We start from the raw sequence: 18390 nt of genomic DNA, 5'->3' as shown, positions 1-18390 counted from the left end.
GACTGGGTGTGAGGCAATGCTACTGCAGGGGGCTTCGCAATCAACAGTGAGGGTCAGACAAGGAGTGGGATGCCCTGGTAATTATAGGCCGGTGAGTCTGACGTCAGTGTCCGCCAATCCTGCCATCTTTGTGTCATCTGCAAACTTGCTGATCACGCCACGTACGCCCTCTTCCTTGGGAGGGAGAGAGAAGGAGGGAGAGGGAGGAAGAGGGAGGGAGATGATTAACTGCAGGTTTTGCCCTGATGGGAACAGGAATTGGGGATTTGTGTAGGGATCCGCACACCAGTGGTGTTCCCGATTGTCCGATTGTAAATCGACAGGATTGGTGGCCTGTTAGGGGGGGTGTTCCTGTTGCCCGTCCCTAACTGCCCTGGACTCAGAGGGGCAGCTCCGAGTCAACCACATTGCTGTGGCTCTGGAGTCACATGTAGGCCAGACCGGGGTAAGGACGGCAGATTTCCTTCCCTAAAGGGACATTAGTGACCCAGATGGGTTTTTCCGATAATTGACAATAGTTTTGTGGTCACTGTTACTGAGACTAGTTTACAATTCCGGATTTTTATGAATTAAGTGTAAATTCCACCAGTTGCCTATGGTGGGATTTGAACCCGTGTCTCCCCACAGCATCAGCCTCTGGGTCACCAGCCCAGTCCCATCACCCAGTCTCTCAGGCTGAGAGTTCCACAGGATCCAGAAACTGGGTGGCAGCTTGGATGGAATGTGTAATAAACCAGACCTCCTACCTGAGATTGTGCGTGTGTGAGAGTGTGTGTGTGTGTGTGTGTGTGTGTGTGTGTGTGAGAGCGTGTGTGTGTGTGTGTGTGTGTGTGTGTGTGTGTGTGTGTGTGTGCGTGTGTGTGTGAGAGTGCATGTGTGTGAGAGCGTGTGTGTGTGAGAGAGTGTGTGTGTGAGAGAGTGTGAGTGTGTGAGTGTACAATGTCAGTGCCGCTGTGAGGGAAACGGTGCCTCTTTAACACAGTGACAGCGACAAATCTTCACATCTTCACACTCGACCCTGGGAGGACAGAGTGAGGTGATGGACAGAATCCCCGGCTGATTATCAGCCTCACTGTGCTGCATTCAGTGAGCAGAACCAGTCCACACGTTAACCTGGAATTCCCTCCCTAACTCCCTCTCTCTGTCTCTGTCTTTCTGCCTCCTTCTCTTTCTCTCCATGTCTCTCTCTCTCTGTTTCTGTTTCTCTCTCTCTCTCTCTGTCTTCCCCTCCCTCTCTTTCTCTCTCTCTTTCTTTCTCTCTCTCTCTCTCTCTCTTTCTCTCTTTCTTTCTCTCTCTCTTTCTTTCTCTCTCTCTCTTTCTCTCTTTCTTTCTCTCTCTGCTGTTTATAACCTCCTTTCGTTAACAAAACAAATGAGATTGTCATCAACTTCAGGAAGTGTAAAGGAGAACATGCCCCTGTCTACATCAATGGGAACGAAGTAGAAATGGTCGAGAGCTTCAGGTTTCTAGGTGTCCAGATCACCAACAACCTGTCCTGGTCCCCCCCCATGCTGACACTGTAGTTAAGAAAGCCCCACCAATGCCTCTACTTTCTCAGAAGACTAAGGAAATTTGGCATGTCAGCTACAACTCTCACCAACTTTTCCAGATGCACCATAGAAAGCATTCTTTCTGGTTGTATCACAGCTTGGTATGGGCTCCTGCTCTGCCCAAGACTGCAAGAAACTATGAAGGGTTGTGAATGTAGCCCAGTCCATCACTCAAACCAGCCTCCATCCATTGACTCTGTCTACACTTCCCGTTGCCTCGGCAAAGCAGCCAACATTATTAAGGACCCCACGCACCCCGGACATTCTCTCTTCCACCTCTTCCTTCGGGAAAGAGATACAAAAGTCTGAGGTCACGTACCGACCGACTCAAGAACAGCTTCTTCCCTGCTGCTGTCAGACTTTTGAATGGATCTTTCTCTACACCCTAGCTATGACTGTAACACCACATTCTGCACTCTCTCCTTTCCTTCTCTATGAACGGTATGCTTCGTACAGTGTGCAAGAAACAATATTTTCACTATGTTAATACACGTGACAATAATAAATCAAATCAAAACCTCTTTGGAAACAACATTTTGGTCATCGGACCTAATATCTCCTGATGTGGTCTATGTCAGTCTTCACCTGATAATGCCCCCTGTGAGAGGATGTTCAAGACACGGTGATACAGTGGGTTAGCACGGCTGCCTCACAGCACCAGGGACCTGGGTTCGATTCCCAGCTTGGGTCACTGTCTGTGTGGAGTCTGCACATTCTCCCCATGTCTGCGTGGGTTTCCTCCGGGTGCTCCGGTTTCACCCCACAGTCTGAAAGACGTGCTGGTTAGGGTGCATTGGCCGTGCTAAATGTGTGGGGTTATGGGGATTGGGTGGTGGGGGGGGAGGGCCTGGTAAGATTCTCTGTAAGACAGTTGGTGCTGACTTGATCAGCTGGATTTTTTTTTTATTCATTTGTGGGACACAGGTGTCACTGGCTGGTCCAGCATTTATTGCCCATCCCTAGTTGCCCCTTGAGAAGGTGGTGGTGAGCTGCCTTCTTGAATCGCTGCAGTCCCTGTGCTGTGGGATGGCCCACGATCCCATGAGGGCAACTTTGTAACCATTGATACAACTGACCGTCTCGCTTGGCCATTTCAGAGGGACAGTGAGAGTCAACCACATTGCTGTGGCTCTGGAGTCACATGTCATAGAAACCCTACAGTACAGAAAGAGGCCATTTGGCCCATCAAGTCTGCACTGACCACAATCCACCCAGGCCCTACCCCCATAACCCTACATATCTACCTGCTAATCCCTCTAACCTACGCATCTCAGGACACTAAGGGGAAATTTTAGCACGGCCAATCAACCTAACCCGCACATCTTTGGACTGTGGGAGGAAACCGGAGCACCTGGAGGAAACCCATGCAGACATGAGGAGAATGTGCAAACTCTGCACAGACAGTGACCCAAGCCAGGAATTGAACCCAGGTCCCTGGTACTGTGAAGCAGCAGCGCTAACCACTGTGCCACCGTGCCACCCATTCTAGGCCAGACTGGGTAAGGACGGCAGATTTCCTTCCCTAATGGGACATTAGTGAACCAGATGGGTTTTTCCGACAATGGTTTCATGGTCATCAGTAGATTCTTAATCCCAGATTTTTTTTTATTGAATTCAAATTCCACCATCTGCCGTGGCGGGATTCGAACTTGGGTCCCCAGCTGAGCTTCTGGATTAATGGTCTAGCAATAATACCACCAGGCCATTGCCTTCCCCCTGGAAGAGCCTTTTCTGCACTGTAGGGATTCTATGATTTTATGTAGGGATTTCTTTAGTCTCTTGAGAAAGTAGAGGCGCTATATAGATGCAAGTTGTTGCTGCTGGCGGTGTTTTAAACTCATTCACAAACTTTTCCTCACTCCTTCGATTTGATTTATTATTGTCACGTGTATTAGTATACAGTGAAAAGTACTGTTTTGTGCGTGCTGTACCGACAAAGCATACTGTTCATAGAGAAGGAAAGGAGAGAGTGCAGAATGTAGTGTTACAGTCATAGCCAGGGTGTAGAGAAAGATCAACTTAATGCGAGGTAGGTCCATTCAAAAGTCTGACAGCAGCAGGGAAGAAGCTGTTCTTGTGTCAGTTAGTACAAGACCTTAGGACTTTTGTATCTTTTTCCCAACGGAAGAAGGTGGAAGAGAGAATGTCCGGGGTGCGTGGGGTCCTTAATTATGCTGGCTGCTTTGCCGAGGCAGCGGAAAATGTAGACGGAGTCAATGGATGGGAGGCTGGTTTGTGTGATGGATTGGGCTACATTCACGACCTTATTTGGGGATTTTCACAGTAACTTCATTGCAGTGTTAATGTGAGCTGACTTGTGACACTCATAAATAGACTTTAAACTTAAACTTCAAACGCATTGTAGTTCCTTGGACAGGGCAGGAGCCCATACCAAGCTGTGATACAACCAGAAAGAATGCTTTCTATGGTGCATCTGTAAAAGTTGGTGAGAGTCGTAGCTGACATGCCAAATTTCCTTAGTCTCCTGAGAAAGTAGAGGCGTTTGTGGGGCTTTCTTAACTATAGTGTTGGCATGGGGGGGACCAGGACAGGTGATCTGGACACCTAGAAACCTGAACTCGTGATCGTTTGGTGACTGGAATCAGCTCCTGACACGACCTCACTGAGGAGCTTAGGAGGAGGGATGCTTTCTACCTCGCTGGAGATGCCTTGTCCTGTGACAGGATACAGAGGGAGCTCTGTTCGTAATGTCCACCTGAGCTGACCCTGTAACCGTTACAGGAACTAACCCTTTCCACAGACTCCGCACCGTCGCTCGCTGCTGGTCCCTTACTGGGCTTTCTCTGATAATTATTTTAAGAGAAAAAAAGAAATCTCACATAATTGACTCCAGAAAAGCAGGAGGGAAAGCCAAGAATTATTTTATTCCAGGGATCCCGATTCCTCACAGCAAGCAGAGCTGTGTGGATGTTTTGAAAGTTTATTTATTAGTTACAAGTAGGCTGGCATTAATGAAGCTACTGTGAAAATCCCCTAGTCGCCACACTCCTCCGCCTGTTCGGGTTACACTGAGAGAGAATTCAGCACGGCCAATGCACCCTAACCAGCACGTCTTTCAGACTGTGGGAGGAAACCGGAGCACCCGGAGGAAACCCATGCAGACACGGGGAGAATGTGCAGACTCCACACACTGTGACCCAAGCCGGGAATCAAACCCAGGTCACTAACGCTGTGAGGCAGCGGTGCTAACTACTGTGCCACGGTGCCGCCCCATTTGATAGTAGAGGGGAGGGCCTCGTAAGATGCTCTTTTGGAAAGTCTGTGCAGACTTAAGGGGCTGAATGGCCTCCCTCTGTACTGTTGGGATTCTAATTGCCCGGTGAGAAGGTGAGTCACCATCTTGAACCCACTGCAGTCCCTGTGGTGTAGGTACACACACAGTGCTGTTAGGGAGGGAGTTCCAGGATTTTGACCCAGCGACAGTGCAGGAACGGTGATAGATTCCCAAGTCAGGATGGTGAGTATTTTTTAATCCAGACTGTGGGTGGAAACCCACGCAGACACGGAGAGAATGTGCAAACTCCACACTGACAGTGTCCCAAGGCCGGAATTGAACCCGAGTCCCTGGCGCTGTGAGGTAGCAGTGCTATGATTCATCCACCTGCAATGAATCATAGGATCCCTACCGTGCAGGAGGAGGCCATTTAGCCCTTCGAGTCTGCACTGACCACAATCCTACCCCCCATATCTCTACATATTATACCCGCTAATCCCTCTAACCTACGCATCTCAGGACACTAAGCAGCAATTTTTAGCATAGCCAAGCAACCTAACCCGCACATCTTTCGATTGTTGGAGGAAACCGGAGTACTGGAAGGAAACCCACACAGACACGGGGAGAATGTGCAAACACCACACAGACAGTGACCCGAGCCGGGAATTGAACCCAGGCCCCTGGAGCTGTGAAGCAGCCGCGCTAACCACTGTGCTACCGTGCCACCCTACGGATGGGAGGCTGGTTTGTGTGATGGATTGGGCTACATTCACGATCCTTTTGTAGCTCCTTGCGGTTTTGGGCAGAGCAGGAGCCCATACCAAGCTGTGATACAACCAGAAAGAATGCTTTCTATGGGGCATCTGTAAAAGTTGGTGAGAGTCGTAGCTGACATGGCAAATGTATGTCGTAATCTCTCTCCAATCTGTGTGGGGATCTCCTTCTGTATCTGCCTTTTGATAGCATTTTAAACCAAATATAATGTATCATTCAGCCTTGTGGCCAGTTGCTGTGTCCTTTCTAGGAAGGGGGAATTGGAGCAAGAATGGGAAGTTTTTAAACTATCGTAACATTGACACTGGAAAGGATATTATTAAACTAGAAAGAGTGCAGAAAAGATTTACTAGGATGCTACTGGGACTTGATGGCTTGAGTTATAAAGAGAGGCTGGATAGACTGGGACTTTTTTCCTGGAGTGTAGGAGGCTGAGGGGTGACCTTATAGAGGTCTATAAAATAATGAGGGGCACAGATCAGCGAGATAGTCAATATCTTTTCCCAAAGGTAGGGGAGTCTAAAACTAGAGGCCATAGGTTTAAGGTGAGAGGGGAGAGATACAGAAGGGTCCAGAGGGGCAATGTTTTCACACAGAGGGTGGTGAGTGTCTGGAACGAGCTGCCAGAGGCAGTATTGGAGGCGGGTACAATTTTGTCTTTTAACAGGTGTTTAAACAGTTACATGGGTAAGATGGGTATAGAGGGATATGGGGCAAATGTGGGCAATTGGGACTAACTTAGTGGTTAAAAACTGGGCAGCATGGACAAGTTGGGGCGAAGGGTCTGTTTCCATGCTGTAAACCTCCAGGACTCTGTGACACATGCTTTCCTGGGTTTAGTTGAAGTGTGACAGGGGACATGCGAAACTGTGAGTCTCCGCTATCTGATTTGATTTATTATTGTCACAGGTATTAACATATAGTGAAAAGTCTTGTTTCTTGTGCACTATACAGACAAAGTATGCCGTTCATAGAGAAGGAAAGGAGAGAGTGCAGAATGTAGTGTTACAGTCATAGCGAGGGTGTAGAGAAAGATCAACTTAATGTGAGGTAAGTCCATTCAAAAGTCTGACAGCAGCAGGGAAGAAGCTGTTCTTGAGTCAATTAGTACGTGACCTCAGACTTTTGTATCTTTTTCCCAATGGAAGAAGGTGGAAGAGAGAATGTTTGGGGTGTGTGGGGTCCTTAATTATGCTGGATGCTTTTCCGAGGCAGTGGGAAGTGTAGACAGAGTCAATGGATGGGAGGCTGGTTTGTGTGATGGATTGGGCTACATTTTGTAGTTTCTTGCGGTCTTGGGCAGAGCAGGAGCCCATACCGAGCTTTGATACAACCGAGGGGCTGAATGGCCTCCTCCTTCCCCCATTTCTGATGGAGTATTTCTCATTAATGCTGTCTTTCCAATCAGACATCCCGCGACAGGCAAGTTCTCCCTCCCCCGAATGCCAATCACTGATGTTTATCCCCCCCCCGTGACTAAGGGAGCAGGTGTTAATGTTCTTTAATCAGTGTCACAAGTAAGTCTTACATTAACACTGCAATGAAGTTACTATGAAAACCCCTAGTCACCACACTCAGGCGCCTGTTCGGGTACACTAAGGGGCAGTTTAGCACGGCCAATGCACCTTTACCAGCACGTCTTTGGACACTAAGGGACAATTTATAGAAATCATAGAATCCTACAGTGCAGAAAGAGGCCATTCGGCCCATCGAGTCTGCACCAACCACAATCCCACCCAGGCCCTACTCCTCTATCCCTACATATTTTACCCCCTAATCCCTTTAGCCTAAGCATCTCAGGACACTAAGAGGCAATTTTACCATAGCCGGTCAACCCAACCTGCACATCTTTGGACTGTGGGAGGAAACTGGAGCACCCAGAGGAAACCCACGCAGACACAGGGGGAATGTGCAAACTCCATACAGACAGTGACCCAAGCCAGGAATTGAATCCGGGCCTCTGGAGCTGTGAAGCAGCAGTGCTAACCACTGTGCTACCATTCCGCCCAATTTAGCATGGCCAATCCACTTAACCTGCACATCTTTGGGCACTAAGGGGCAATTTAGCACAGCCAGTCCACCTAACCTGAGCATCCTTGGAGTGTTGGAGGGACCTCGAGCGCCCGGAGGAAACCCACGCAGACACAGGGAGAACGTGCAGACTCCACACAGACATGACCCAAGCTGAGACTCGAACCCGGGCCCCTGGTGCTGTGATGCCAGGGCTCAGGGCCAGGTTAGCAGCGCTAACCACTGTGTCACTGTGCCTCTTGCCTGCTGTCCTTCGGAATGGAAACCAAGGTGGATATCCATGACGAATTCTCCCTCCCATTCCCTGATACTTATCACAACAAAGGGAACAGGTCACCGTCTCATTGGGAGCTTGCTGTGCGCAAATTGGCCACTGCGTTTCCCTGCGGAAGGCGCTGCACTTTGACTAAGGAACATCGCCAAGGAATGTGACGGCGCTATCCAAATGCAGGGCCCCCTTCTGGTGCGAAGAACGGAAAACGACCGGATCCCAGGGTGTGAGGTGGCCGCCATGTTGTCCTGCAGGGCAGGGGGACGCCCCTGCAGGCTTCGGCCTACATCTGCCAAGATCCTCCTGGTAACGTTGGGGTGGAGGTGGTGGGGGGGGGGTAGAAACGAGGCTGGGAGGAGGGGTAAGAATCTATAAACCGGTACATTATTTTCCACAAACCTCGTCTATTTAAAGCAGAAAGAAATTGGATTGCTTTGTTGCCCTGGTTATTCGGTTGGCATGGCAACCGCTCATCTTGCGCCCTGACCGAAAAAAAAAAGAAAATAAGCGAAGGCCTTAGGCTTAATATTCCTCAGCCCATTTGATGGTTTCAATTAGGGGGAGGCAGGTTCTTGTCAAATCTTCTCTCGGCCGAGGTGGGGGGGGGGTGGTGATTAAGAGAAATATAAACCGAGTGGGAAATTATATTCATCGTGTAATGATCTGTGTTTACACGGCTGCTTTTGAAAATAGAATAATGACTCCCTCAGCTCTTGATAAATAGGCACCTGAAATCTTATATCAAAGTGGAAGAATTCTGCTGCAGATTGCAGCTCCCTTTTCTCCCTTTGTTCGCCTCGCATTGACGCGAGATTCTGAATTATTATTTTTTTTTCCGAGAGAGAGAGAGAGAGAGAGAGAGAGCGCGAGTCTCTCTTGACGCTGAATGCAAATGACGCGACAGTGCAGCAAAACAGCTGCTTATAAATTCAACTCCGTTCGGAATTCCAACCCCCACCCCCCTTCCACATCCTCGCAGCCATTACAGATCAAACCCCCCCCAACCCCGTTCTAGAATCTCCCAGCCCTCGAGGGCCTGTGCGATGGAGACGTTCCAGCCCCCTGTCTTCGCCCTTTCTTCCGTCGGGGGGGTGGAAAAGATACAAAAGTCTGAGGACGCGTATCTATCAACTCAAGAACAGCACCTTTGGTTCGATTTATTATTGTCACATGTATTAACATACAGTGAAAAGTATTGTTTCTTGCACGCTATACAGACAAAGCATACCGTTCATAGAGAAGGAAAGGAGAGGGTGCAGGATGTAGTGTTACAGTCATAGCTAGGGTGTAGAGAAAGATCAACTTAATGCGAGGTAGGTCCATTCAAAAGTCTTCCCTGCTGCCATCAGACTTTTGAATGGACCTACCTCGCATTAAGTTGATCTTTCTCTACACCCTAGCTATGGACTTCAACATGGATAAATGTGTGGTTGTCCATTTTGGCAGGTCCAATGGGATGAAGGAGTATAATATCAAGTGTAGCAGTGTAGAGGATCAGAAGGACCCTGGGGCCCAGGTCCATAGGACTCTTAAATCGGCCTCGCAGGTGGAGGATGTGGTCAAGAAGATGTATGGTGTACTGGCCTTCATTAATTGAGTATTGAGTTTAGGAGTCGGGAGGTAATGCTGCAACTTTATAAGACCCTTGTCAGACCCCACTTGGAGTACTGTGCGCCGTTCTGGTCGCCTCATTACAGGAGGGATGTGGAGGCTATTGAGAAGGTGCAGAGGAGATTTACAAGGATGTTGCCTGGATTGGGTGGCATGCCTTATGAGGATAGGCTGAGGGAGCTCAGTGTTTTCTCCTTGGAGAGACAAAAGTTGAGAGGTGACCTGATAGAGGTTTATAAGATGTTGAGAGGAATAGATAGGGTGGATTCTCAAAGGCTATTTCCCAGGGCTGAAAGGACACAGGTTTAGGGTGCTGGGGAGCAGGTACAGAGGAGATGTTAGGGGTAAGTTTTTCACTCAGAGGGTGGTGAGTGAGTGGAATCGGCTGCCGTCGGTGGTGGTAGAGGCGAACTCGCTGGGGTCTTTTAAGAGACTTCTGGATGAGTACATGGGATTTAATGGGATTGAGGGTTATAGATAGGCCTGGTGGGTATGGATATGATCGGCGCAACTTGTGGGCCGAAGGGCCTGTTTGTGCTGTAGTGTTCTATGTTCTATGACTGTAACACTACATTCTGCACCATCTCCTTTCCTTCTCTATGAACGGCATGCTTTGTCTGTATGGTGTGCAAGAAACAATACTTTTCACTGCATCCCAATTCTTGCGATAATAATAAATCAAATCATTTGTCAAATAGAGACTTATAAAATTCTAACAGGGTTAGAGAGGGTCGATTCAGGAAGAATGTTCCGGATGGTGGGGGGAGTCCAGAACTAGGGGTGATAGTTTGAGGATAAGGGGTAAACCTTTTAGGACTGAGGTGAGGAGAAATTTCTTCACCCAGAGGGCGGTGAATGTGTGGAATTCACTCCCACAGAAAGTAGTGAGGCCAAAACATTGTGAGATTTCAGGAAGGAATTAGATTTCGCTCTTGGGTTGAAGTGATCAAGGGATATTGGAGGGGGGGAGATCAGGATATTGAATTCGCTGATCAGCCATGATCAAAATGAATGGCAGAGCAGGCTCGAAGGGCTGAATGGCCTCCTCCTGCTTCTAGTTTCTATTCGGCACTCTGCAACCAACGCTAATTTATTAACCCTCGGAAAAACCCATCTGGTTCACTAATGTCCCTTTAGGGAAGGAAATCTGCCATCCTTACCCGGTCTGGCCTACATGTGACTCCAGAGCCACAGCAATGTGGTTGACTCTCAACTGCCCTCCAAGGGGCAATTAGGGATGGGCAATAAATGCCGGCCCAGCCAGCGAGGTCCACGAATGCATAAAAGGAGAGCTTTTTGTAGATGGTACACACGGCTGTCACTGTGTGTCGGCGATGGAGGGGGTGGATGTTGAAGGTGGTAAATCAAGCGGGGTGCTTTGTCCTGGGTGATGTCGAGCTTCTTGAGTGTGGTTGGAGCCACCGCCGGGTTGAGCTGGGAAGTCAACTGATTTAAATGAAGACCTTAAAATCACTGGAAACTAGTGAGATACGTGAGGAAGAATATCAGGAAGAGTTATTTCGAATCGTCATCCCCTAGGGAAGCGGAGATGAAAAATCTCTCCCGAGAATTAGATTGGCGGAAGATTCAGGGGAAGCTGGGTAAAGGCAAAAGGGAGAAGGGACAAGATGGATAGGGTAAGATAGAAGGAGGCTTGTGTGGACTAGATGGGCCAAATGGCCTGCTGTACATTCCAGCATCCCTCATACCCGATACTCAGTGTGGAATCCGGGCTGAGAAATCCAGAAATAAAGAAGCAATAAAATTAACTCCTTCCAGACTGAAGTGTCTGGAGGTTGTGAGATTTAAGGAGCAGTAACCAGAGGCACAGGAATTGTAACTGAGAGAGTGAGGGGGTTTGTGTTTGGATGAGTGTGAGGGTGTATTAGTAAGTTTGTTGATTTTTAAATTAAATTTGACTAATTAATAAGTTCACAGACACCACAAAAATTGGTGGAGTTGTGGATAGCGAAGAGGATTGTCAGGGGATACAGCAGTGTATGGACTGGCTGGAGACTTGGGCAGAGAAATAGCAGATGGAGTTTAATCCGGACAAATCTGTGCTGCACTATTCTGTGTGTGTGTGTGTGTGTGTGTGTGTCTTTGAAGGGATTCCCATGTGGTTTGGAAGGTCCATTGCATGTAGGAATTTAATGATAGAACCCTCAGGAGTATTGACAGGCAGAGGAATCTGGGTGTACATCTCCACCGATCACTGAAAGTGACAATGCAGGTGGATAAGGTAGTCAGAAAGGCATAAGGCAAGCTTGCCTTCATCACTCGGGGCATTGAATTGGGAGGTCGTGCTGCAGCTGTACAGAACCTTAGTTAGATCTCATTTGGAATATTGTGTACAATTCTGGTCGCCACACTACCAGAAGGATGTGGATGCTTTGGAGAGAGTACAGAAGAGGTTTACCCAGGATGTTGCCAGGTCTGGAGGATATGAGCTACGAGGAGAGATTGGATTATCTCAGGTTTGTTCTCCCTAGAACGATGGAGGTTGAGGGGTGACTTGATAGAGGTTTACAAGATCATGAGTGGCATAGACAGAGTGGATAGTCAAATGCTGTTTCCTAGGATAGAAAAGTCAAGTACTAGAAGACATGGGTTTGAGGTGCATGAGGAAAAGTTTAGAGGAGATGTGTGAGGCAAGTTTTTTACACAGAGGGCGGTGAATGTCTGGAATGTGCTGCCCGGGGAGGTGGTGGGAGCAGGAATGATCGCGGCATTTAAGGGGCAATGAGAAGAATCGGATAGGAATGGAAGGATACGGATTCCATAAGTGCATACAGTTTTAGATTAGGCAAGCATCATGATCGGTGCAGACTTGAAGGGCCGAAAGGCCTGTTCCTGTGCTGTACTGTTTGTCTATATGTGTGTATGTGAGTGTGTGTGTGTGTGTGTGTCTGTGTGTGTGTGTGTGTGTGTGTGTGTCTGTGTGTGTGTGTGTGTGTGTGTGTGTGTGTGTGTGTGTGTGTGTGTGTGTGTGTATGTGTGTCTCTTTGAAGGGATTCCCATGTGGTTTGTACCCGTGACTCCCTGCTATGGGTGATGGGTGTGTATTTGAACCATGTGATGAGACAGGAATCACATCCAGTCCTGAGTTGCTGGATTTCGGGATGTCCACAGTGCTTCCCAGCCAATGACATCCCGGCGAGGAGACGGCTAGTGTCAGATTTTGTGTTTTTTTGGCTTCTTGCACAGGGTGGCTGTTTGTATCCAATCCTGGTTAGCCAGTGGGTTTGGAAGGAGCTTTTTCATATTTGAAACTTTCTGTTAAATGGAACGCGGGGGAAAAAAAATCTTAACAGAAGCAGCAATGAGACGGCACAGCCTGTTCTTCATTCACCGCAGGGGAGTTCCTGATTCGAGTCTGGCTCCCTCTCCCGTTCCCCACCCCTCCCTCCTCCCCATCCCATTAACCTGATCAATAAACACCAACATTTATATGAATGAAATGGTCCCTGTGTGATTTATTCTGCGATTGCCACGGTGCTGCTGTGTCAGAATGGAGTGAAAGGCTTCTATTCTGTCCTCTGTGTTGCAAAGGAATGGAAGAATCATTTTAAATTGACCCAGGAGAGCCTTTGAGTAATTCAGAATAGCGTGGGAGCTGTGTGTGACTGAGATACTGAGCCTGACAGAGTGTGTGTGTGTGTTTGTGTGTGTGTGTGTGTGTGTGTGTGTGTGTGTGTGTGTGTGTTTGTAAAGTTGACATAAGACATAGGGGCAGAATTAGGCCACTCGGCCCATCGAGTCTGCTCCTCCATTCGATCATGGCTGATACTTTTCTCATCCCCGTTCTCCTGCCTTTCTCCCTGACCCCCTTATTGATCAGGAACCTATCTATCTATCTCCGTCTTAAAGACACTCAATGACCCGGCCTCCTCTGTGCCAAAGAGTTCCACAAGTCCAATTTGCAACCACCGGGATCTGACCTCGTTCCTCTCCTTGGCGCTGGAGGGTTTGTCTGTAACACTCTCCCGCTCTCAGCCGGAGCTGACCTTGTAATCTTTTGGACTCACTCCAAATAAACTGAATCAAATGAACTGAACTAAAAGGGGCAACCCCCCCCCCCCCCTCCACAAAGAAATAAGGGAACCGCCCGAAACTTTGAAACAAATCAGAAAAGAGACTTAAAACGTCAAAACAAAATGCGGCTAAAGGGGTTGATAATGCCCAGGGGGCATGGAAGGTCTCAGCAGTGGTACAGGGGTAGGCAACCCCCTGGCTTGCCTTGGACCCGTTGATGGTGGGTTTTGGCCAGGACCAGGTTCACGAGGAGGTTTTCCGCCTTCTCCGACCACACCCCACTTCTCAGCACCAGGCGCCCATAGATCAGGAGTGGGGGGCGGGGGGTGGGGCCAGGCGGGCGGGCAGGGGTAACTGAAGTGCAAACAAAATGTCAATAAAAAGTTATTTGTAACATCAGGGGGGCATTGCTTGTAAAAAAAAAACCCGATTGGATCCAAACGACCAGGGTGGGGGCTAACAATGCATGATGGGAAAGGTGAGCTAAGATTTGGCCTCGGTGGGGTTCACGCAGAGCTGTGACATCCTGGGGCACCTCCAGTACCTCACACAGAAGTGAACGTTCCCCTTCCCCCGCCCCCCTCCAGCGTGTCCGCTACCTGGTGGGTATCCATGGGCTATTGCACTGCAGAGGCCTCACACAACTCCGTGTACGCAGCGGAAAAGCACGCAAAGCAGAGATCTACTCTCTGATTGGCTATCTACACACACAAGCACAAAATCCAGTATAAATCTCACAAAATCTGCCCCAGAAGAGGTGACTCCAGTTCAATCCCAGCTCCAACCCCAACCGACTCCACAAGAACAAAGGAAGCAATGGCTTAGTGGTATTATCGCTAGACTTTTAATCCAGAAACTCAGGCTAACGTTCTGGGGGGACCCGGGTTCGAATCCCACCACGGCAGATGGTGGAATTTGAATTCAATAAAAAATATCTGGGATTAAGAACCTACTGATGACCCATTATCGGAAAAACCCATCTGGTTCACTAATGTCCTTTAGGGAAGGAAATCTGCCGTCCTTACCCGGCCTGGCCTACATGTGACTCCAGAGAAATGTGGTTGACTCTCAACTGCCCTCCAAGGGCAACTAGGGATGGGCAATAAATGCCATCTACAAGATGCACTGCAGCAACTCACCAAAGATCCTTAGTCGGCACCTTCCAAACCCACAACCACTTCCATTTAGAAGAGCAGCAGATACCTGGGAACAGCCCCACCTGCAAGTTCCCCTCCAAAACACTCACCATCCTGAGTTGGAAATATATCCGCCACTGTCACTGGGTCAGAATCCTGGAACTCCCTCCCTAACAGCACCATGGGTGTACCTACAGCAGCAGGTTCAAGGAAGCAGCTCACCACCACCTTCTCAAGGGGCAATTAGGGATGGGCAATAAATGCTGGCCAGCCACAACCCATAAATGAACCAAAAAATGTGTAGGAGTGCTGAGGCCAATTATGGTCCTCCTGACAAAAAGAATATACAAACACTGGGTGCAAAAATAGCAGATTAGCAAGGATGATAGACCTGAGGTGTTGGAATACCAGGAAAGATTGAATAGGCTGTGGCTTTTCTCATTGTGGTCAAATCATAAAATCCCTACAGTGTAGTAGGAGGCCATTTGGCCCATCGAGAACAATCCCACCCAGACCCTACCCCTGTAAACCCAGTCTATTTACCCTGCACATCTTTGGACACTAAGGGGCAATTTAGCACGGCCAATCCACCCAACCTACACATTTTTGGACTGTGTGAGGAAACCCATGCAGACATGGGGAGAATGTGCAAACTCCACACAGACAGTGACCCAAGCTGGGAATCGAACCCGGGTCTCTGGCGCTGTGAGGTAGCAGTGCTAACCACTGTGCCACCATTTTAAATTAGGAAGTAGTTTGATAGGGTAAGTGTAGAGAAGATATTTCCACTTGTGGGATTAAAACAGAACTGAGGGGGCCATCAGGAATAAATCCAATCGGGAATTCAGGAGAATGTGGGTCTCGGTCCCCACGGGGAGTGGGGAGAATGTGGGACCCGCTCCCACAGGGAGTGGGGAGAATGTGGGACTCGCTCCCACAGGGAGTGGGGAGAATGTGGGACTCGCTCCCACAGGGAGTGGGGAGAATGTGGGACTCGCTCCCACGGGGAGTGGGGAGAATGTGGGACTCGCTCCCACAGGGAGTGGGGAGAATGTGGGACTCGCTCCCACAGGGAGTGGGGAGAATGTGGGACTCGCTCCCACAGGGAGTGGGGAGAATGTGGGACTCGCTCCCACGGGGAGTGGGGAGAATGTGGGACTCGCTCCCACAGGGAGTGGGGAGAATGTGGGACTCGCTCCCACGGGGAGTGGGGAGAATGTGGGACTGGCTCCCACAGGGAGTGGGGAGAATGTGGGACTCGCTCCCACAGGGAGTGGGGAGAATGTGGGACTCACTCCCACAGGGAATGGTTGAGGGTGACTAGTGTTGAGACACCTCAGGAGAAGCTGGATAAAGATGAGGAATAGAAGGATTTGGGGATAGAGTGAGATGAAGACTCCTGGGAGGAGCCTTGTTATAGGAAACACCAACACAGACAGGGTGGGCCGAATGGCCTCTGTGCTGTGAATGTGATGGGGGAGAACATTGTCCCTCATGAACTGTGGAGTTAGGACTCTGGGATCGATGTACTGACTGCACGACTCGGGAATGTGGAACTTAAACTCTGGGTGGGCACTAACATTGCAAGAGGCGGCACGGTGGCACAGTGGGTTAGCACTGCTGCCTCACAGCGCCAGGGACCTGGGTTCAAATCCAGCCTCGGGTCACTGTCTGGGCAGAGTTTACACGTTCTCCCCGTGTCGACATGGGTTTCCTCCCACAGTCCAAAGATGTGCGGGTTAGGTGGAGTGGCCATTCTAAATTGCTCCTTAGTGTCAGGGGGGCTAGCGAGGGTAAATGCATGGGGTTGTGGGGATAGGGTTTGGGTGGGATTGTGGTTGGTGCAGACTCAATGGGCCGAATGGCCTCCTTCTGCACTGTAGAGATTCTACGAAAGCTTTATCCCCCCAATGAGGATATTCAAATTAGGAGTAGGCCACTCAGCCCTCTCCAGCCTGCTACCCCACTCAATAAGGTCATGGCTAATCTGATTGCAACCAAAATCCCACATTCCTGCCAATCCCCCAATAACCCTTCACCCCCGATAACCTTTCACCCGCCGATAACCTTTCACCCTCTCGTGAGTCAAGAACCTATTCACTCTGCTTTAATAATGTTCAAAGACTCTGCTCCAACAAGAGGGTCGCAGAGTCTCTCCACCCTCTGACAGACTCACCTTCCCCTTATCTGTCCTAAACGAGCGCCTCCTTATTAAGCTCTGAACCCCCACCCCCAAGTTCCAGATTCTCTCACAAGAGGAACCCTCCTCTCCACACCCACCCTGTCCAGACTCCCTCCCCGCCCCCCCCGCCGTGGGATCAGAAAGCTTTTGATCGCGTCTGCTAAACTCCAGCAGATACAAGCCCAACCTCTCAAACCTGTCCTCATAAGACAACTTCCCCACTTCCAGCCCCCTCCCCCACTGCCAGCCCCTCCCCCACTTCCAGCCCCTCCCCCACTGCTAGCCCCCCCGCATCCACTGCCAGCCCCTCCCCTAGCCCAAACCCCTCCCCCACTGCCAACACTCCTCCCATTGCCATCCCCACCCCAACTGCCAGCCTCTCCCCCACTGCCAGCACCCCCAGCTCCTCCCTAGTCATTCCCACCCCTCCCTTCCCCCACACCCCACCCCCCTACCCCACCCCGACGGAATTTGCATTTATATAGCACCTTTCACAACCTCAGGAGTTTGCAGTCACTGGAGGACTTTTTTCTGGAACGGAGTCACTGTTGTGAGGTAGGCAACACAGCAGCCAATCAGTGCACAGCACGATCCCACGACCCAACAATGACCCAATCACCTGCCTGTCATAGAATCCCTCCAGTGCAGAAGGAGGCCATTCAGCCCATCGAGTCTGCACCAACAACAATCCCACCCAGGCCCTATCCCCGTAACCCCACCTATTTACTCTGCTAATCCCCCTGACTCTAAGAAGTAATTTAGCGTGACCAATCCACCCAACCCGCACATCTTTGGACACTAACAACATAGGACCTAGGAGCAGGAGTAGGCCCTCTGGCCCCTCGAGCCTGCCCCGCCATTCAATAAGACCATGGCTGATCTTTTTGTGGACTCAGCTCCACTTACCCACCCGCTCACCATAACCCTTAGTCCCTTCACTGTTCAAAAATCGATCTATCCTTAAAAACATTCAATGAGGTCGCCTCAACTGCTTCACTGGGCAGGGAATTCCACAGATTCACAACCCTTTGTGTGAAGAAGTTCCTCCTCAACTCAGTCCTAAATCTGCTCCCCTTTATTTTGAGGCCAATGCCTCCCCCCGGTTCCTTTCCCGGAACGTGTGGCCGGGAGTCTCCCGAGGACATTCCATCAGGCTGGGGATTGACAGGAAGCTTTTTGCATCTCTCTCTCTGTCTCTCTCTCTCTCTCTCTCTCGCTGCCATATTGACTCTTGCGTAATGTCCTTTAGCACGGAAAGCTCCCGACGGATCCATCATTCCGAATGCGTATTGCGATTTCTGCCTGGGTGGGATTTCGGGGAACAAGAAGACAGGGTCTCCCGAAGATTTGATATCCTGCGCAGACTGTGGCCGCTCTGGTGAGTTTGTTTCCCCGTTTACTCCAGAGCTGTGAAGTCATTTTGTTTCCCTGTCCTTCTCCCCCCCTCCCTCTCCCACCCCCCCGCCCGCCATCGCCGTCTCCTTCACCGCCCCCCCCCTCCCCCTCACCGTTGGACCCCGCCATTCCCCCCATCCCCTTCTCCCAACTGGAGACGGTTTCCATC

General features: G+C 49.8%; 1 protein-coding gene across 2 annotated transcripts in view; it reads left to right on the top strand.

Moving 5' to 3' along the window:
- dpf1 (double PHD fingers 1) overlaps positions 1–18390 on the top strand; it is a 94526-nt gene that overhangs the window by 43403 nt on the left and 32733 nt on the right. Inside the window, exon 8 of one of the 2 annotated variants that reach the window (XM_080218298.1) lies at positions 18076–18204. The exons of the other annotated variant lie outside the window; for it this stretch is intronic. Coding sequence (XP_080074424.1) covers positions 18076–18204 — 129 coding nt within the window. The remainder of the gene's footprint in view (positions 1–18075; positions 18205–18390) is intronic. 2 annotated transcript variants of the gene reach the window in all.

The sequence above is a fragment of the Carcharhinus amblyrhynchos genome, unplaced genomic scaffold, assembly GCF_965287045.1.
Source record: "Carcharhinus amblyrhynchos unplaced genomic scaffold, sCarAmb.v2.hapA scaffold_37, whole genome shotgun sequence".
NCBI classification, from domain to species: domain Eukaryota; kingdom Metazoa; phylum Chordata; class Chondrichthyes; order Carcharhiniformes; family Carcharhinidae; genus Carcharhinus; species Carcharhinus amblyrhynchos.
This window is presented reverse-complemented; position numbering and strand designations above follow the sequence as displayed.